The sequence below is a fragment of the Aptenodytes forsteri genome, unplaced genomic scaffold, assembly GCF_000699145.1.
Source record: "Aptenodytes forsteri isolate BGI_AS27 unplaced genomic scaffold, ASM69914v1 Scaffold109, whole genome shotgun sequence".
In the NCBI taxonomy this organism is placed as follows: Eukaryota; Metazoa; Chordata; class Aves; order Sphenisciformes; family Spheniscidae; genus Aptenodytes; species Aptenodytes forsteri.
The window spans coordinates 1025690-1046778 of record NW_008794431.1 but is presented as its reverse complement, the minus strand read 5'-3'; the positions used below and the strand labels follow the sequence as shown (position 1 = coordinate 1046778).

Below are 21089 nucleotides of genomic sequence, written 5' to 3'. Positions count from 1 at the left end.
GTCCTTCAGCTTAGAGCTCAGCACTGCTCTCCCTCATCTCGCAAGGTGAGGTTTGGGCCTCCAGCTGTTGGGTTTCTTCAGTTCTGAAGTTGAGTTTTCATACTGTGCCTTAGCAGACTGCATGATCAGGCGTCTCAGATTCATCATGAGTGTCACTGGATAAATGTTGTTGGAGTAACCTGAATGATGATGCTTGTTTGGGGTAGACTCCAGCGTATAGGCTAGTGCCTCCTGGAAAATATTTTGGCATGAAGAAATACACGTTTTATTTTATTAGACTCAGGAACCTGAATATTTATAAGGTAATAATAATGATGCTACTAACAATGGAATTTATCTAAAAAAATAAATGAACATACAAAGATTTTTTTCCATTAGATCACTGCACTGAATCAGTTTCCTTGGTAGTCATAAGGTGATAGAAAAACAAACCTCATACCCAAGCGGTAAAAATTTATTATACTGAAGATACAGGCATATCTGTAGTTCTTCAGAGGAAGAAAAAGGTGCTCTCCTTTTGTGAGAGGAAAGAAGGGAGAATTGTTTTCGCTTAGGGGTGAAATACAGAACAGAAGAATGCTTAACAACATGGCTGCAGTCCTAGAGTACATACATGTATTTACTGACTTATGTAAGATATTTTAGTGTGGGTGGTTATATATTATTTGCAGTATTTTAAAGCCTTGCAACTTAGAGACAGAACCTTTGGTTCTCTCATCACTTCTTTTTTGCCCTCTGACTTGGATTCTTTCCCAAAAGCTAAGTGCAGAAGCCCCCAAAAGTGTTTATTTTGTGTCCTTCAGCCTAACTACTGAAAATTGTTGAGCTGTGTCCCCTTAAAATCGGAGTTCTAAGTTCTCATGTAGACACGAGGCCAAAATAGCATATTTGAAGCACTGAGCAAGTGAGTGAAAGTTGTGCTCAGCAGTTCTGCAGTTAGTCCCTGGATATCTGAGTGTGTTTGCAGAGATTTTGTTTTCTGAAATTATAGGTCACTTTTGAACATTTTGTCCATGAAATATAATTGAATGAAAAATGGCTGCAGACATAGTTCTGGATTTTGAACTTTTAGTCTAAATACAGAGGAATGGTGTTGGGAGAGGCTTGGGGAAGGGTTTAAGATCATTGGCACCTCAAAGTAATCCTTTTTTTGTCATCTGGCAGCTTGTTAGTTTCTGTCCCTTTCCAGATAATGTATTAGAGCAACTATAATAGACGTTAATATTAGCCAGGCCCATCATAAAAGCCTTGTGACGTACATGCCACCTTCTTCAAAACCTGTATTAAGTAAATGAGTAATGTTTACCTCAAACTTGGTTATGTCCTTGTTATCTGCATGGCTGGCTAGGGCTTTGATAGTTTTTAAGCAATAGTTGTTACATTGTATTTCAGCTTGCTCCTCCATTGCAAAAACTCCTTCTTTGCATGATGCAGGTCTTACTCTAATTAACTGTGAGATGCTGAAGCTGTTTTATCTTTCCTGCTCAGCGTTTGACCTGACTTTTCAGCCTCTGGTCTGTGAATCTGCAAAAGTGGTTTGTGCTGAATATTCCATGTGCTTTGTTTCCTGGTGAGACAAAGTTGTGCAGTGGAGTAGTTTCCATTCATAGCTTCAGGGCATTCCTTTTGCACGAATTGCTTGGACACGTGGACAGATTGTGTTTGAGACAAGATCTGAAGCTCAGACAGTTGTATTGTAGAGAGCTTGGGTGAAATCCAGGCCCTCCTTGATGTCAAAGAGAGTTCGGTCGCTGTTTTCCATGAACAAGGAATTCACAGCATGATTTTCTTCACACTTTACTTGCTCCCACGATGCCTCTTCATTTATTCTTGGAGGGGTTATCGATTCATCATACTCCTACATGCGGAGTGTCTGCGAGAAGAACTGAAGACACTTGCAGATGATCTAGGTTTACACGGTTTCACAGCAGTTCCGAGAAATGAAAGATTTAATACTTATGGATTATGGAATATAGTTCTGTAATTTAGATGGACCCGTATTGTATCATTGCTAAACAAATGTTATTTTAAAGTTAAACATATATTGCCAATATCCATTGCTCTGACTGAATGATGGGGTTCTTAGATTTAGAAAGGGCTTTTCATCCCAGTGGATTCCCGTTGTGTTTGAGATGGATCCCAGAGTGCCTTCACAAAGGTTGCCGAGTACATAACCTTAGGTGTGTACGTCATTTACCACAGAATTGCAGCCGCTGCTGGCCTGAAATGTGGCAATTACTCAGCAGCGCGTGTAATGCTGTGCAGCATTTTATGAAAAGGAAGTGAAGAACATTTTTGGGTTTTCAGTTGAACTGGCTGGTAGGTGAGGGATGGTGATTAAACAACAGAATGTAATGTAGTTGCAGTGCTAGAACTTGGGCAAAGCAGCAAGTTTAGCGGTCGCTACTATGCTTTTGAAAAGAGGGTTGTGGCATTTGGAGTGATGACAAATGGTCAGAACTAGCATCTTACCTGAAGGTTAGGCTCACTGGCGCAGGGTGACTTTTGGTGAAGTTGTTATGCTTTTGAGCACGCTGGAAGAGTGGTTTGAAAGACTTACCTGGGCTGATAGGATATCGCATCTGAGGAAGGTACATCACATAATCATCGCCGTCGTTTTTGGAGAGGCACATTTTTCTTTACAAGACTGCTAATATTGAGTATACCTAACTCCACTGGAGTTTTAAGGCCTGTGACAACATCATGTTATCAACCTATGAACGCTAGCTTGGGAGGTGCTCAAATTGACTTTGATAACCTGTATTAAACTTGCACTAAAACTTTGTATACTGTTACGGTAAAACATTGCTACAGTGGGAAGCCTTGGGCTAGGGAGCTAGAGTGGCACTTGGGTCTTGTGATAAAAAATAAGATGGGATCTAGGAATTCCTCACTGTTAGAAGAGTGACATGTGCCTATGCATGGTTATGTGTGTCCTTTGAGATTATAAAACTCAAATGTGTGCTACTGAGAAAAGGGATCATAGGAGAGAACTTGTATTGAACTGCTGTGGCAGGGAGCTGCAAAGACTGTTTATTATGTGTGTCAGATACTGAGTAATTGTGCAATGTTGTAAAGCACTGCAGAGATCATATGGATCCATGCATTGTTCAGCAGCTGCAGTTGGGTAGTTGTCAAATGACACTAAATTTTGAGTAGGATCGGTGTTGACAAGAGATAAAAGGCAGTTGCTTTTTCTGTTTTGATCTTGAATAATAATACACTATTATATAAAGATAAGGAAGATAGACGGGCAAATCCTCCAACAACAGAAACATGAGAAGGGGAATTTGGCTATGTGAAACGATGTCATAGGTTGTGTTTGCATACATGCTGCTTTCTCTGTGATAAGGCCCAAAGACTTCTGCAGAGACAGCTCTTTCTATACCTAACATAATGGAAAACTGCCCTTAGAATAGTCGTCTGCTGTTTTATTTGTGCTGGAATTTGGGTCTAGACATGTGGAGTTATGTCCAAGTGACATAAAACCTTACTGCAGAGAGTTGTGGGCCAGGCAGTAAATGGGCAGTCTCTGAGCATCTATGTTTTCTCTTCAGGCTGCAGATCTTTCTGACAGAGTGTTGGCAGCAGCACCTAGTTGGTCTCAGAGTGAGTTGAGGAACAGTATAGGCATCTGGAAATTTCAGTGTTAAGCAGAAGTGACAGCCAGACATACATCCATGTCAGGGATGTTTTGCTCTGTTGTGCTGCCTGGTGTAATGGTGTAGCGGGAGTATATTTACAGTGGGAGAAGTGCTTTCAGACACCCAGTGATCTGAGGCTTTGAAGTGTTCAGAGGCTGTAGCAGCAGGTAGTTCTCCAGGGACACAGCTGGGTGCCTTGCAGGTGGCTTTACAACAGCCTTGTGCATGATAGCTGAGCCTTTTCTGCTCGTGCTGAGTAGTATATTAGATGTGGGGTAGAATTCCCCGAGGGCTTGAATTGCTTTATTGGTCCCAAGGAATTTTCTGTTTGATGGGCGTTTTTGGAATCAAAACATATTCTTGACAGATCATTTAATACATTGATGCAGTTAAAATTATGTTTTTCCTTTTGGGAAGTGTGTGTTCTTCACAAATATGGAAAAAGCATTCACACTCCTTGATTGCTTTCTTTTATTATGAGGAGGTGTATGTGTTACATACACCCTGTAGCTGTATTATAAAGACACTGTATTTACAGTGTAAGGTGTATATAATAGCCTAGGGAAACAAAGTTTTCCTGCTCGAGTCTTAGAAGTCACCTTTTCAGCACCAGTAGCGTGTTAGAGCTTTGCCTCTCTTGCTGTGAATTACACCTCGTTAGTGGTTTGGGATTTCTTTTGCTTTTTGTCTATAAGTGGATAAATGCAAAGGGAAGACTGTAGGCATGTGGGAAGAGTATGATCCTCCTCCCATTGTTCTCAATGATGAAAACCTTTTAAAACATATGAACACCTAGGTCATCTGAAAGGATTCTAACTATAAAAGAATCAGAGTGGTCTTGGTGTATCTCCTGGAGTGATGATGCTAGCTAGGCTGCTGTGTTCATCCTTAACTTTGCAGAATCATGTAACAGGATAGGCACTTAATAAGACACCTTTTATCTCTGATGTCTAATGATGATAGTGATGCATGTTTTAGATGTGTTTATGGAGCTTTGGAGCTTATCGTGCTTTGGAGTTGTGTATTTTTTATGTTCACTGTTATTCACGTGGCTTTTGATAGTATGGGCTCTCTTAACATCTCATTAATTCTCCATCTGCTGTAGAACTCATTTCTCCCATGAGGTATATAACGTTACCTTACAAAAGTTTTACATCTTCCAAATCCCAGTGATTCAGACTTCCTTTACGTTTTTTTGTTATTTTACCAAAACTGGGTTTAACTCTGTCTTGATCTTTAGTTGTTTTTCTAGTCTTGGTGATCCTAATCCCATTCGGGACTAAGGCTAGTATTCAGAAAACTGTTGATGAATATAGTCATTTTGGACACTTAATGCAAGAGGATAATTTTGGTGAAAAGTGTCTGGAATCTTTCTAAAACAACTCAATTAGGTTCACGTGCTTTTATAATACAGAAGAACTGTTTTGAAGCCCGTGTTTGTTTTGACCACAGTAGATTGTTCCTTCCGTATAATCCAGGAATGGTTCTTACTTCATGTTTTTAGACGTAAAAATCAGATCATGAATCACTGAAGTAGCTGTAATTGCCTGTGAACTTTTTCTTTCAGTGAGGTCTCTCTTCTGGATTAGGTATGAAAATATGGAAGGGATGCTTAAAAGACAACTGACATCCTTCATTTTCCTCCTGCACTTTTATTGGTATACTCGGCGTGGGTGGATTGCTTATTAATGAAAGCAGCTTTGGATAATTCAATGACCTGGTCTTGGCACTGTTGAAGCCGGTGATATTTTGCCATTAACTTTAATGGAAGCAGAGTTGAAACTCTTACTTGAGATTTCAAAAGTAGTTAAATTTAATACTGTTATGGGCTGGATATTTTACTGTCATTTGACTGGCTCCTTCAATTTCTTGTACTTTTGTGTCTAAGTGGTGGTGGTTGTTTGAATCTGTGAATGCATGCCTTATAGTTGGGTTTTGTTTATTCAGTGAGTAAATGTTTTCCCTGCTGAAGTGAAGCCCTTGCCAAAGGTCATCTGTTAACCACAGTTACAGGTCTTAGTGGGTAGTAAAATCTCAGTTCTATAAGAAACTTCCACCTTTTGCTCTAGTATTATGTACAGTCAGTTTACACTGCTCAGAAAAACACAACAGTCTCTTCAGTAACTTACTAAAAACATTGTGTGTTTTCACTGTGCATTCACCAATTCTATGTGCAAGGAAACAGCTATTATAGAACTATGTAAGAAACTATTTCTTCCCTTATTCATTGTAGGAAGTTAGTTGGCATGGAAAAAATACTCATTATGATATATCCTGAGGAAGGCTGGCTGTGTTTGAGTTGTCCCTTATGCATGGAAATTCGATGTAGTGTGCTTCCGTATAGCGCTTTAAAAAAGTAATTTAAAATGAAAATGCTGTAGTTTTGGTGCTAAGAGTTGACTTTTCATGTTGCATGGAATAGTTAATTAATCCAGTGGCCTAACCCTTGTGTACATGGACTCTGTCTAAAATAGAAGTACCCATTTAAGACACTGTTTTGATGTGTAGCATCTGCAGATGACACAGTAAAGAAATGGAGATGGAAGATATGGTAGGGATTATTTTACTCCTCACCTTTGTAGCTTCTCTGTGGCATGAGAGAGACCTGGAAATCCATCTTTTAATACCCACATTAAAAACAAAGAAGCCCATATGCTTGCTTACTTGTCTTCAGTTTATGATAAGTTGTCGTCAGAGCTGAATTAAAGCACACAGGTAAAGATCCAGAAGTACATCATACTGCCACTGCTCTAATTTTGCCGGATGCATGCATTACTTGGGAACAACTGTATTAAAGCCTCCAGACTCACCAGCTCTTCTCCCACAGAAACTTGAGAATCAAACACCACTTTGCCAATACAGCTCGTTGTTCTTAATTCCTTATCTTGTATGCAGGCTCCTTCCCCCAGGTCCAACAGTATACAAAACACTCAGATCCACAAATGGATTAGAAGTTTCAAAGTGTCTGACTTGCTGTGCAGTGATCTCACTAGCTGAGTACCTCACTGGCAGATAGTTGGTCAGATATTAATGTCTTGCCAATGGAAAATATCAGAACCCACGAGAACTGAATACTAATCTGTGTGGGTATGTATGTGGTCTGTGACTTCTAGTGAGGCAGTTGATTAAAGAAATCACATCTGTCTGAATGTTAAAATGTTAATATTGTTACATTTCAGGAAAAAATCTGTTTTTCTGTCGTGAATTTTAGCTGTATTTCTGACACACTTTTGATTGCACTTATTCCCCTCTGACTTTTTTAGGTTGAGTTTGGGTACGGGCTGATAGGATCCTCAGGAGGAGGATCTTGTGCTTGTGCTGCTTGTGTTTTTTCTTTAGTTTTCAAGAGAACATTTAAATAGAATGGTAGTTAAATGATCTTGGGAGTCTGGCTTTCCACACAGATTAGCAAATGGCAGTTGGTCACTTTTTTCCCTTTCCTTTTTTCTTTTTTTCCCTTCACAGAAATAGAAAATTATAATTGTAAAATAGAGGGGCTTAGGAAAAGTGCCTATGACTTTTAAAAAACCTTTCAAATCACCAGCTTTTATATCAAAATGCTAACATTTGCTTAAAATATTTTTTTCTGTATTCTTACCTCAGAAGATAAGATTTTTAGCTGTTTGCTGCATACCTTGCTTCAGTTTTGACCATTATACATGTTCTGCATAACGTCTGTTATTCATGCTGTGTTACAGAGTGTTTTTTATTGGGCAGATTCCTTAATGTATTACTAACTGAAAAGGGAAGACAAAAGCGTAACTACAACATAATGAATTCTTCTGATGATTTGTTACTCAGTCATATCTTTCCAATGAAAGTCGTGGACAGTCACTTCACTTTGAAAATGATTTTTGTTTTTAATAGAAAACTTAACCCCATCCTATGCAATCTGTTTTTGAACAGTGCTTTCTGATCCCCATAGAGGTTTCTGCTGGATGATGTGAGGCGATGTTGCTCTTACGGCCTTACACTTTTTACTCCTAGCACCTATGTGCACAGGCAGTGAAGAAATGAGCAGTGTGGGAAGGCCTTTGCATCGGTTCTGTTTTATTTGTCTGCAATTAAGCCCAGAGTTGCAAAATCTGTGTTCATCCTTCAGAGTTTGACATGTAGGTCCTAGCTTTCCTATCATATAGACCTTACTACAAGTCCTTCGTCTCTCCAACCCATAAGGATTTATTGGCTTTTTTTTCATTACTGCTGTGTAGTTGGCAGTGGAAAATACCTGCCGTACCTGTAAATCTTACTGAATTAAAAGTAGTTGATTTGCACAGGTACAATATACTCTGGTGTCAAAGCACTGCCTTGTCAATGGAGTGTAGATTCTTTCTCTTTTTCCTCTTCTCCTGTTACAATATTTCTGAAAGCTGACAGAGACTCTTGTCAAAAGGTTTCAAGGCAAAAAGGTATAATTTGTTTGGAATGTAATGAATAATTATGCAGACAAAAATTTTACAACCATACTGAGAGATTTGCTCAGGAGAAGAGGCAACAGCTTGTTTTGTGGGCTCTACTGTGTGTGCCTGGCAGTGTGCTTCATTTTGAAAAGGCTTGCTCTGGTAAAAATAGGGTAACTGATACAGATATTTAGGACATCAATACATTCACTTCAAAGAGTACATCTCGGGCTATCAGCAGACCTCCTGGTCAGTTCTTAATCTGCAGAAAGTGGTTTATTGATGCTCAGGGGGAAGCATGTTGTGAGGTAGCTTTCTTCAGATGCGTGGTGGAAGGCTGATGAGTGCAGTGCAGCCAATACATGCACGTATCAGTAGAAAATTATAAACAAAACCAGAAGAGTTGGGTTTTTTTAAACGTCACAGAAGTTTATGACTAAGTAATTTTCATTTTCTGGTTCATTTTAAGAGTCTTTTGGAGGTTTGTCATAGAGGTCTGACTATGGCTTGCCTTATTCATATAGTCCCACTGAAATCAATTGGCCACCTTGGGTGCGTGGAGAGAGCAAAGGCTTTTATTGATAGATGGCAGCAGTGTCTGCAAGTGATCATTTCTGTATCCTAGGTCTGTCCACCTGGTCCCAGCATTCCAGATCTCGACATCGGAGGACTTCGTGTTCCAGACATGAAGATCGAAAACCTTCTGAGGTATTTCTGGAATTTGATTTGCATTTTGTTACATCTATCAAATACAAAGCCATATACGTGTTCTGGTAATTAATCCATTTATTTGCCAGGAGATTAGGGAGTTCAGCTGTTGGCACAGCCGCTGCCAGCACCAGTTTCTATCTGTGAATTTTGCTGTAGTCTGACACCCATTCAACATAGCTGTGGAGTCTTTCTTCTAGTATTCTAGGCATCAGGATTTATTTGTAGCTTGATTTGTGAACAGTGAAAATTTACATTAGATGCATTTATTTCATAGTTGGTATTGGGTCTTGGTATGTGATCTTTGTTAAAGTGCTTGTCGAACTAGAAACCTGCTTCCTGACAGTTCTGTCTTGCATAGTGCTTTGAGGAAATCCTATCAAGGGAGATAGAAATCTTTGAACTTTCCAGGATGGATCAACTGTTAGTAACACATAAATGCGATCCAGTTCTTCGGAAATATTCTTGCTGAATCTCCCTATCTTTAGGCAAATACTACACTGCGGACTTTGTAGAGGCTGCAAAGAAAGCATTAGCTTTGGGAGATGGAATTTCTTCATTTAACTTACTTCCCCAATACGTGTATTTCTGATGCATTAGTGAGTGATTGATGTTGAGAAAAAAAATGCTTTATTACTCTCCCCAGTGACAGTATACCTAAGTCCCAGAGAAGAGTTTTCACACGAAGAATCCCATTCATTGTTCAGTGTGAACTACACCTGGTGTAGTACTGGTGTTTTCCAACCCATTCATTGTTCAGTGTGAACTACACCTAGTACTGGTGTTTTCCAGTGTTCTTTTCTGATTGTTGGCTGTTAAAGACCTTTTTTTTGGTGAATGTGGAGACCCCTGGTGAATTTATTCTCGCTGGTGATAGGCTTGCTTTCTTTAGTTATCTTTTGTACATCCCTTGGAAGTAGCCCCTTAGACCCAGATTTGAGAACTACCTCATGACAGGCTATCAAGAAATAATCTGAGATAATTATGAATCTTGCTGGGTTTTTTTGTGCACTTCTGTTTTCTCCTCTCCCTTTCCTTGCATTTGTTGTCAGAATCTTTGCAGTTTTGTGCTGTTCTCTCTTGTTTTCTCAGCCTGGATGGACTTCTAATATACTTCCCTTTAGCTCTGTTCCACAGTCTTTTCCCACTCTCCCTCCCTCCCTCCCTCCATTTGCATTGTCTTTGCTCACCACAGCACACTATTCTGATGATAAGTGTGCTGGCAGAAAAGTGACGCTTGCTAAACTCCCCGGGTGAAATCTTGGTCTCATTGAAGTTGGTGGCAAAATTCCCATTGACTTCAGCGTGGCCAGGGTTTCACCCTTTAGCTTTGAAGTGTTCAGTGCTTCTGAGAGCCAGCACTTCTGTAAGCTCTGCTTTGCTCCGGGCAGTCTGATTGCATCAGAAATTAGAGCAGAAAGAATGGTGTCACAGGGCCACTGGCCTGGGAGGGAGTTTCTTGGCTGTCAGGTGCTGCATTAGCTTTGCTTTTGAGGGAGTTTTGCGACAAATTTGTCTGAGAGCCTGAGTTACTTTGGCTCTCAGATTGAGCAAGTTTTGCGTCCCATTTTATATTTTTAGTTGTCTTTTCATTTGACATTTGATTGCTTTAATTCAGATTACTTCGAAATGCAGAATCCCCTGGCCAGCTGTGCTTGTTTGTTTTGTGAGCCAGTTTACTTTGTGGCTTATTTTTCATTTCTTGATTGGAGCCTCACAGGACTTGTAATTTGATTGTTTAAAACATTTCATTGTATTTCATTACCTGCATTCACCCTTTCCTTCATATGGTAATATTATTCTTTATTTTTTAACGTTGGCAGTTTTTCTGAACATGTCAAGACAAGTGTTAAGAAAAACGTGATTTTATGCTATTTTTATGACAAAACCGGAGTGGAAACGGAAGCATACTGAGACAGAAGTGGGATAGTACGGGTGTGTTGGGACGGAGGAGAAGTTTCGAGATGTGCAGTGTGATGAGACAAATCACACTTTGAAATATTCTCAGAAGTATAATTAACCATCAGGTTCACTGTTTCCCTAAAATACTTCCCAAAAATCGTAGGAAATCTATTGAGATTTCAGGTGTGTGAATAGTGTATGACAGAAATTGGTGTCCTGGGGAGGCCTGCCTAATTAGCACTCTGTATACATCTGGTTCTTCCTCAGCCATATGCAACTGTTGGCTGCAGCTAATGTAAAACAGCCAGTGTTGCCATTGGTTTGGGACTGAGTAGGAGCCTGGGAGATTGTGTCACTTTGCCCCATTAGCAGCCCCCGAAGAGTATCTAGGAGCACTGTCCTGATAATCTGTCTTTTCCTTTGTAACTGCAACGTGGGGCTGTGTGGATGTTGACTGTCTACCACAAACTGAGAAGTCTGCAGGGGAGCTTTTCTTAAGATGTTACCTACCTTTTTCTTGTCCTGGTGGTGCTTATTTTCTGTCACCTGGTTGCTTTTTAACCCTTTCCCTTGAATGTGGCATTAAGTAGTTAAAAATTTGTGGTTGTGGAGGTGAGGAGTGCTGAGTGCAGTTGCTCTAGTCTACAACAGCCTTGCCTTGCTTGTAGAGCAGGGTGGGGAGAGCTGGAATACGTGTAAACAAGTGCAGGCTTGTAGTTCTGATGCCTGTGATAGCACCCTTTGCTTTCTGCAGTGCTGACAGGCAGTGGCAAACCAGGCTGAAGCTGCCACAACAGTACCACAGCATGCCCACTACGAGAGTGAATCCTGTTTTATTTCATTCTGTGGCTTGTTGAAGACGGCATCGCTGCTTGTTTATGGCTGTTAACCCAAAAGTTGCCAAACATCCTGCTTATTTTAGAGATGGATGCCTTTGCAAAGTAAAATTACAGCTATGATGCAGAGGTGTCTGTAGCTGATCGAATAGCAAGCACCTGTGCTGAACATGGAGCTGCCACCAGAATTCCAGTTTGGGTCTTATTTTATTTGATCTTTTGGGTTTTTATTTTAAATACTTGCACAAAGAGTCATCTCCTTAGAATTTCCTCTTGTGGCTGGTCATGGTAGAGTCATGCCTTGATTTCTACCACGGGGAATTTTTAGAATGTCTTTGGATTAGTCAGAGCTCCAATAATTAAAAAAAATCAAAAAACCTTGAAGTGGAAATGAGTCTTCCTTGTGCTGCTGTTTTAGGGCGCAAAGCTCCTGCAGCTTTTGTTGCAGCCAAAATGGAGGTAAAAGTGGGTAGCACCTTTTAGCATCATGTCTCCAGTGCAGGGGGAGCACCAGGACTTGTAGTGGAGTTAGCTGGAAGTCATTCTATCAGTATTTGCACCTTCAGCCACCCCTTTCCCTGCGATGAAGCTAAACTTCTGTCCTGCAGTGGGCTGGGTTAGTTCACTGTTGATACAGTGACCTTGTGTGCTCCATGGTTACCCTGAAGCTGTGAATCATAGAGTGTAAATATCAAATGTCAGTGTGTCTATTTTTCTCTCTTGGTCACTCTCTTTGCAGGTGTTCAGAACGGACCTGATCACTGCCATGAAGTTACATGACTCCTTCCAGCTGAACCCTGATGAATACTATGTGCTGGCAGACCCCTGGAGGCAGGAGTGGGAAAAGGGAGTTCAGGTGCCAGTTAGCCCAGGGACCATCCCAGAACCAGTAGCCAGGTATACTTTGGAGGAATGTAAACAAATACACATACGTTTATGCTAGCAGCTTATGTCTACGTTGCCTTGGCTTCTTGAGCTTTATTTCACAGTGTCTAGCTAGAAAGGTCTTGGTTCTCAGAGATGAAGAGCAGCCTGCCTCAGCTTTTTGAATGGTCGGAGAGGTCAAGAGTCAGGCCTGTTCTGCCTGTGTGTTGAAATATGAATGTCGGAGAATCATTTTGGCATTACATTAGGATGGAGTGTGATGACAGAACCTTAAAAATAGCTGCTATTTTTAAGCCCAGACTTGACCTCACTCAGCATTGCTGGGAGAGCCCTTGTCTGATGCTTCTTGTGCTTAGTTCCAAGCCATGGGTTCCTTTCAAGGAACAGTTAGACAAGCCAGATTTAAGGGCTAGAGAAAATACAGCGTTTATTTTGGTTTCACGTTATTTTTTTGGTTGTTTCATTTACTGACTTAGGAAATTGTTTGTTGTACAACATTTCAGCTGTTTTAAGAACCATCTAGATGTGCATGTAACTGAATACATTAATGTGAGATTTTCTAGCTCTTATCCAAGAAACCCTTATTTTCCTTACCTTGTTTGTTACACTTAGATATTGTTTTCTGTTTCAAATTAAACAGTACAGTTGTAAGGGCAGGCGCGTGCTGCAGCCCACCTATCTATTTTATGCTTAGTTGGGATTGGAGTTGGAGAAAGTGAGAAGAACAAGGATTATTGCCATTTGATCATACAAGATCTCTCTGAGTAAGTCCAGGCTGGCCTGTAAGACGTTACCAAATGACCCACCAGTGCTGGTGGGGCCAGAACAGCCCAATCTCTGATACACAGTAAAAAAAATTCTGGGTGACGCTACACTGCTTCTGTTAGGTCTGCATCTGCCAGCTTTAACCTTGGAGTAGGGGGACTACAGGAATGTGAGTTAGCGCTTTTTGTGTTCAGTGCAGCAACTTGCAGACCGCTGCACAGCCCCACTAGGTCTGTATAATGAGGAACTTATCCACACATCAGGTAAACCCATTCCTTCCTTCTCCTTCTGAAGGATTGGACTTGGAGCTCCAAGGAGAACTCGGCGTTTTCCTCTCTGCTGTGCAGTTTAGAACATGGGAGCATATTGTTCCCTTCCAGTGCTCGTAGCCTGCTCCGCACTGACCTCACCCAGTCGCTGCATAAATGCACACACATTGTACATGTGTGCTCACATTGTCTTCTCCTCACTGCTTTCTCTTTCAAGCATCTCCCAAGGCTGCAGGAGGGCCAGGAGACCTGTGGACTTCAGCAGAGGGAGACCTTTCAGGGGATCCTCACCCCATATCTTTCAGGGAGGTGTTTTGGTGGCTATATCAGATCCAGGTACTCACTTAGGAGAGAGATTTTCTCTGGCAATGGCCAACAGAGATGTTGCTCCAAATTCAAGGTGTTAAAGGAGCTAGGGAAAGAAGGCACCCACAGTTGTAGGTATCGGCACAGGAGGCACCACTCTCTTTTAGTTGCTGAGCTATCTTGTATGCTCCTACAGCAGGTGAGCACCTGCTGGTCAGAGTGGCCCTCTGATGCCTGATTATTATCCTGTTTGCTCCCGCATAAAACACTTGGAGAGCCCTGCCGTGGTGGTGCTGGAGTGCTGGAACTGTTGTGTGCCTAACTTTGGGAGGGGAGGGAGATGTTCTGTAAATTGAATCAGCAATAGTCAAATAGTAGCTGGTGTAGAACAGAAGCAAAATACCATACAAATAGCTAGTGCTAGTGAGGTACATAATAGAGAATACAAGATTTTGGCCTTGTAGCGACTGGTCAGGGCAGCAAGAGTAGGTTCAGAGGGGTGGGGAAAGGAGCGAGTCTGTGTGGTGATTCAGTGTAAGCATGTGGTCAGATGGATAATTCAGTTGAATGTGTTTTTTGGTATGTAGTAAGTGTTGCTTTTTTTTACTCCATCACAGAAATAAAGAGGTGAAGGTGGATTGTTCTGAAGCCAAACTACCTGTGCTCGTTTCTTCCGTGCCACTACAGTGGTATTTAGACAGCATGTGCAGGGTGCTGCCCAGAGGTTGTGATTTCTGCATGGAGAGGTACTCAGGAAGGAATTTATGGTACAGAAGATTTGGAGAGCAGACCTCAGTTTAAAGTAAATTCTCTGTGAGATGTAGTAGTCTGTAATACTTTACTACTGTGCAGTATGACCAGGAACAGTTTGGGCAGTGCAGTTAGGCTGGCAAGGTTGTTCAGATTCGTATTCTTCCACAGTCCCCTTCTGCACTTCAGAAGCCCCAAATTCAGCATTTGGCTCTTGCCCACCATTTCTCAGTTTGTTGGATGAGGGGAAGATTTAGGGCTGTGCAGGAGACTGAAATAGGTAGAGGATTTACTGAGATCTATGTGTGCAGATACAGTAGCGGCAGATCAGGGTCTTATGATAGGAGGAGTTAACACATTGGACTTCAGATGGGGGCAAAATAGCATGGAGGATGTCCTGCTTGTTGTGGAGCTTAGGCTGTTCCCAGCAGAAAGTTGTGTCTACAGGGAGTGGTGCTATCTCCTCCCTTGTAGCACTAGAGCACCAAAAAAGCATCAACACTGGCGGTGCAGGAGGCAGTCATTTGGCAGCGTGGCCTGTCGCTCCTGGAGGTACCAGCGTTACATCGTGAAGTGGGTTTCATTCAAACCGAATTTCACTGTGTGCAGTTAACTAAGAGAAGGTGCAGTGTCCTCTACCGAGAGAACTGTGCTGCAGGTGGACTGACAGAGTTATCTTGCTGTTTGGAGGCAAGTCACCAGCTTGCTGATGGAATTACTGCTGTCCTTTGTGAATTGGGTGGTTTTGCCCCCAGCTTTGCAAAGTTGTGGCATTGCAGGAATCTGACCTAAAACAAGTTATGTGCTATAGGTACTTCACTGTTTCCTGAACCAATGCCTGTGGTCGAACAAAATTTCAGTTGGCTTGCAGCTAAAATATGCTTTCATGGTTGGTTGTCGGCCAACTGGAGCCTCCAAAACCTGAGACAAGGTAGTTTCAGCAGCAGCTGATTAATACTTGCACTTGGCCCAGCATGACATTAGTGATTGTGAAAGAGGAAATGCAGACCCAGGATGCCAGAGCTTGGGTCTGCTTGGGCAGGTGAGGGTGAAGCCTAGTGCAAATTCCTGATTCTCTGTGGAAAGGTCTTCTGAATTTCACAAAGATGGCAATTCTGTAGCTACACACACAGACATACAAAAAAAAATCAGAAGAAACATACTGCAAGAAAGAAAACTTCAAATGTAGCAGGAAATACTACTTTTTTCCTTGAATTTTCTTGATCTTGGTATTGTAGTTAAACAGATTGATTTATAAAAAAGTCTTAAAACAGAGTTTAACATCTGTGTATATGGCAGCCATCACTACATAAATACAGTGTTCCTACTCTAGCTTTAAACAAGTGTGAATTTCAGGTAAGAGTAAGCACAGCGCTAGTCTCTAATCTTTTCATTTTATTTAGAATTCTGGTACTGAATTGGGTTTCTAGACAGCTCCAATGAATTTCTTATAATACCACCAATCTGTTACGAAAGTGCACTGTACTGTTTTCTCTTCCCATCTCAGTGGTGCAAGATGATTGCTTAGGTGGTTAGAAGATTGCTGATGATTGTTAGTCACTTAGAATGAGGCATTTTGAATTCTCTAGAAACAAGTCTCTCAGCAGCAACCCAGCACACCTGACGTCTGCTTGTCTGTCTGTTCTAGGATTGTGTCTGAGACGAAAGCTGTCACATTTACGCGTCCCAGGAAGTATATTGTTTCGTCAGGTTCGGAGCCTCCAGAGCTGGGCTATGTTGACATTCGAACCTTAGCAGACAGCGTGTGTCGCTACGATCTCAATGATGTGGACGTAGCATGGTTGCAACTTGCCAATGAAGAATTCAAAGAAATGGGTGAGCGATGAGTGCTTGTGCTTTTGTTGCCTTTTTTTTTTTTTAAAGCTGGCAATCTTAAGAATAATTTTTGGGAGGGCAGCAGTGGGAAGAGATGATAGAGGTATGAAGAGATAGTAATCATGTGAGTTGGGGTAGCAATGGGAAACCAGACCTGATGTGATTAAGCCCTGAGATATATGCTTTCATAATTGCCGAGTTGCATCTGCTTAGACCAGGTCAGAATCTGGCCACATGTTTTTTTTCTCTGCTGCTTTCCATTTCACAAGGGAATTCTTGCCAAAGTTCCCATTTTGCCATCAAGATCCTTGAAGAGAACATCAGAGACACCACTCAGGTAGTTTTTGCAGTTAGTCCTTTATTTATTTTTCTCTGTACCACATATCTGTATCATCTTTTTAGCTAGTGGTGGTCAGTGCGAAGAAGGGAGACAAGGAGTCTTGGGAGGTTTAGAGAACCTACGCCAGCTGCATTGCGCAGGGAATGAGACAGTAAGGAATTCCCGCAGTGATTTATTGGAGGAACCTCCCAAACCTTACTGTGACCGTGTGCTCCAGTTCCAAAGCAGGAAGAGGAGCTGTCGCAGGGAGAGCAACTGTTCCCTTTTCTACACGATGGCGTGTGGGAAGGGGCAGGGGAGCAGGGCAAGAACAGGAACATTTCTTTGGTAAGGTGTGTGCTTCAGGGGAGGATTTCAGTGGAATTGAAGAGGAGGTAAGTCAGCACAGAGCTTTTACCACATTGTTTAGGTAAGGGAAAAGATGCTGTGCCAGATGGAGGAGGTTTGGACATGTTGGTGAACACTGTTGATATTTGTTTTAGCATTGTGGCAGTTCCCTGCTTGGCGTTACAGTTCAGTCATACGGGTTTTACCTGCCTGTAGCCCATGCGTGGCATGGCTCAAGACCTGGTAAACCACAAACCGACCATTCATAACTCTTTAAAAGTTTCTCCTTTTTAAACCCACATATGGAAGAAAGAGATGAGCCAGCCTTGACCTGGTCTCTTATCCAAGCCTTTTTTCCAGATCTCAAGTCAGGCCTGCTCAGGTTTAGTGTTCGGCTGAGACGATTTCAAAACAGTTCATGATTCAAGAGTTTAGGTTACCTTTCCAGTTATCTTCAGGAAAACAGCAGCAGCAAGTCCCCTTAGCTTTCTTCAAATAAAAATTCAAAATGCTTTTTATGATTTGTAATTGATACCCATCTATCCAATGTAGATAATCCCCTCTGTCTGTCTTTTGCCAAAACCAGAGGAGGGCTACCACGATGTTACACTGGGGTGTGACTAGCATTAGCGATAAAGCGCACAGGAGGGGCTCTTCATCGTGCAGATTTGTACCTGTGCATGAAGCCCTGTGGTAGCTGTTCTGCTACACCAACATAACCTTCAAAAGTACATGTTGCACATGAAACACTGGACAGCTAGGATATGACAGATTTGATCTTTGATGTTGTGTTTTGGTGTAGTTTCTCGTAGTTTGTTTGCTCTAAATCTTTATCCACTCAGTTTTGCTGTACGCAGAGGGAAGGAAATGCTCCTGTCAGTACCAGGCAGTACATCGTGGGTCTTGAAATATGTACCCGAGTGCTCTATCAGACACTGCACCCTACAGATACTATAAATGGGCTTTTGAAAAGTGAAATATTTCCTGATCTGCAGTTGTAGCACTTCCTTCACGGTGTCCCTGCAGCTATGAATTCCCTGTGTTGTCTTTGATACCTGTCAGAGTGCTTCAGGTACTGAAAATGTATATTCTGTCTTTAAAAGAATGAATGTAAACATCTGAACTGAAGCCACAGCCCCTTGATTCCCTTTTTTTAACCCTTACAAAAGCACAGTCAATGACATATCTCTAAGGGTTTTTTAGAAAGTGATAGCAATCGTGAGGTTAGAATCGAGTTGCAAACTGGTCTGAAACCTGCCATCATCTGCTTTGCTGGTGCAATATTTCTGGGCTGCAGGGCAAAATTCACTCTCTTTCATCAGCAGGATTTTGGATGTTCCCTCTTGCTACCTTTCAGCCGCTCAATTTGGGTAGGTTGGGATGCATTGATCTCTGCTGCAAGGGTTTACCTGTAAGAGAAGCTGGAAGTACTTTTGTAGAGTGTTTGTCTTCTGAATTCGGGGAGCTAGAGATCTTATTTTTGTGGAATTTTTTCTTAGTTTTGTGGAATTTGTGGCTCAGTTATTTACAGGGAGAGCCAAAGGGAGGATTTTCTCCTTAAAACACACATCATGAGGTTGCCGTCTTCTGTATGTCACAATAAATGTTAGGTATTGGGTATTAGACCAAAAGCAGAATATCCTAAGCCTATGCTTCATTGTAGTGATTTAAGTATATGGAAATTCTTGTGCTAAACTGACTTTGCAAGAGGAAAATGATTGTTTGCAGTAGCATAGCTTTCTTGGTTTCACAGGTGTTTGTGTGGCATGATTTTGTGGTAAAGGTTGGTGCAGTACCAACTTGGAAGTATTACAGCCAGCTCATTGTCACGGCAAGTGAGAGATGGAAGCCAGAGGGGGAAGCACTGTGCTCTTTTTTGGTATTTTTCTGGCTGCTTCTATTATAGATATTTTTTCAGGTCTATAATAGTAAATTAATACAATTAACAAATTTGAATTATAGAATACTTTATTGTAATCAGCCTGAAGCTGTGGTGTCATGAACAATCTTCTGATGGACGCTGTTTGAAAAGACCAAATCCCAGATTAGATGTTGCATTTATTTATTGTCCCAGATTTGATGTTGCATTTATTACACCCGTGTTTTTCACTTTTTAAAACAAACTAATTTATTGGTGTAGCAGGGCCTGATGAAGACCTCAGTTGGGGTTGCACCCTATTGGGTTGGAACTTGTAAAAAACCAAGAACTGTCATTAGAAACTTGCTGCAAGTATCACAGCAGATTTTGTCACTGATTTCCCCCCTCTAGCCCCATCACCTTTGGTTCAAAACACTCTCAAATCTTTCACCAAAGAGTCAACATCTGGGTTGCAAAATTGAAGCAAAAGCCATAGACAGTGCTGTCCCAGAAGGAAAAATGAGAACAAGACCAGGAAGCCAAAATCAGTTTATGAAAGTTTTTCCTCAGGATTTTGAAAGATTGGTTTGGATACTCCGCTTCCATTAGTTTAATACAGTTATAAGACTACTTTGACTTTTTTTTTTTTTTACAGTTTCCCTTGTTTATGCTGGAATAGGCATGATTGTCTAGGAATGATGTGTATGTGTGGGGGTTGGCGGTGTCTACTCAGCTGTTAAAAAAGAAGCTGGAGTTGTGTGTGGCGGTGGTTCTCGCTCTTTCCTTTAAATAAGTAACAACTCCTGTTTCCCAGGGATGCCCGAGCTGGACGAGTACACGATGGAAAGGGTCATAGAGGAGTTTGAACAACGATGCTATGATAACATGAATCACGCTATCGAGACGGAAGAAGGACTTGGGATTGAATATGATGAAGATGTTGTCTGTGACGTCTGTCAGTCTCCAGATGGAGAAGATGGCAACGAAATGGTGTTTTGTGACAAATGCAATATTTGTGTGCACCAGGTATGGCGGCCAGGGCACAGTGGGGGAGTGTAGGGGTGGTGACAGAAACTGTTCCAAACCATTAAAGATAACAGGTTGGATTTTTTCCAGTGACAGACATTGATCTGTTAAGTTCTTGCAGAGTTCACCATTGAGCGGTGGGATGAATTCAGAAATTACGTAATTGAGAAGAAGAATTGTTACATGCAACTGTAGAAATGTCATGCTAAGAGGGTTAAAAGTGGTACTGTGTCTGTGTGGAGGAAGTTAGAAGGTGAGGAATAGCCTCCCCAAAACATACACGTGTGTATTGTTGTACATTCTCACCTGGTCACTTCTCTCGCTATATTCTTTTCCTCTCTTTCGGCACACTTCTGGGGCTAACACACCTTTAGTACCAGCAGCTTAGGTGCAGCAGAGAAGGGGAAAAAGAACTTTCAGGCAATCAGTAGGGACACAGGTAGGATTTATTATAGTTATTTTAATTTAATGGAGAACCTACTGACCTGAGCTGAGCTAATGAAGTACTATTATGTGCCACCTTTTTGTGACAGTTAAGAAGTCGTCTTAGCATGAAAGAACAGATATAATTTTAGCGTATCTGTTTCCGTGGATGCTTCTTATTGTGGCAGATGCCTTCCCATCAGCCTGTCCTTCCTTCCCAGATTTAAGAAGTTCGCTTTGTCATTCAGTGTTTGGAAAACTGTGTTATCCGATGAGCAAGAATGGCATTTTCTTGCATCTGTTACTTAAATGCATTTGTACTAACGATAAAGAAATACGCCTATGACAGCTGTAAGGTACAAACGGCTATCTTGCAAGATTCTCAGAGTAAAGTGGACGTTTTTAGAGCTGTAGCGGTTCTCTGATAATATCAAATCTGGAACTTAAGAGGATTAAAACTGACAGTAATTTGGATGGAGGTCTCCATAAAGATGCAATCTTCTGAAAAACAGTGATCTTAATTAGTTGCTATTCTGCACTTTTCCCTCTGAGTAAGAAGTAAACCCCAGTGCCTAGGAATAACATTGAGTATTGCACAGCAGGGTTCTTGAGTTTGTGGTTCTTGCCTTTTGAATTAGATACAGTCCGGTTCCTCTTACGTGTAGTCTTTGTGATACTGCCTTTTGAATTAGATACAGTCCGGTTCCTGTTACGTGTAGTCTTTGTGATACTGAACTTCATCCTAGCTGACTGCTGGCAGGCTTGTCTGTTGGGAGTCCCCTTGCTCTTTGGGCTGGTAAACACATTCTTCATT

At 41.5% G+C, this 21089-nt stretch overlaps 1 protein-coding gene across 4 annotated transcripts in view; it reads left to right on the top strand.

Moving 5' to 3' along the window:
- JADE1 (jade family PHD finger 1) overlaps window positions 1-21089 on the top strand; it is a 46001-nt gene that overhangs the window by 11873 nt on the left and 13039 nt on the right. For 2 of the 4 annotated variants that reach the window (XM_019474695.1, XM_009289488.1), the window contains exons 3-6: window positions 8670-8752; window positions 12230-12387; window positions 16114-16301; window positions 19641-19852. In XM_019474695.1, coding sequence (XP_019330240.1) covers window positions 8670-8752; window positions 12230-12387; window positions 16114-16301; window positions 19641-19852 — 641 coding nt within the window. Of the gene's footprint in view, window positions 1-8669; window positions 8753-12229; window positions 12388-16113; window positions 16302-19640; window positions 19853-21089 lie in introns of those variants that run through there. The other 2 variants (XM_009289489.2, XM_009289490.1) reach the window with 2 other exon arrangements.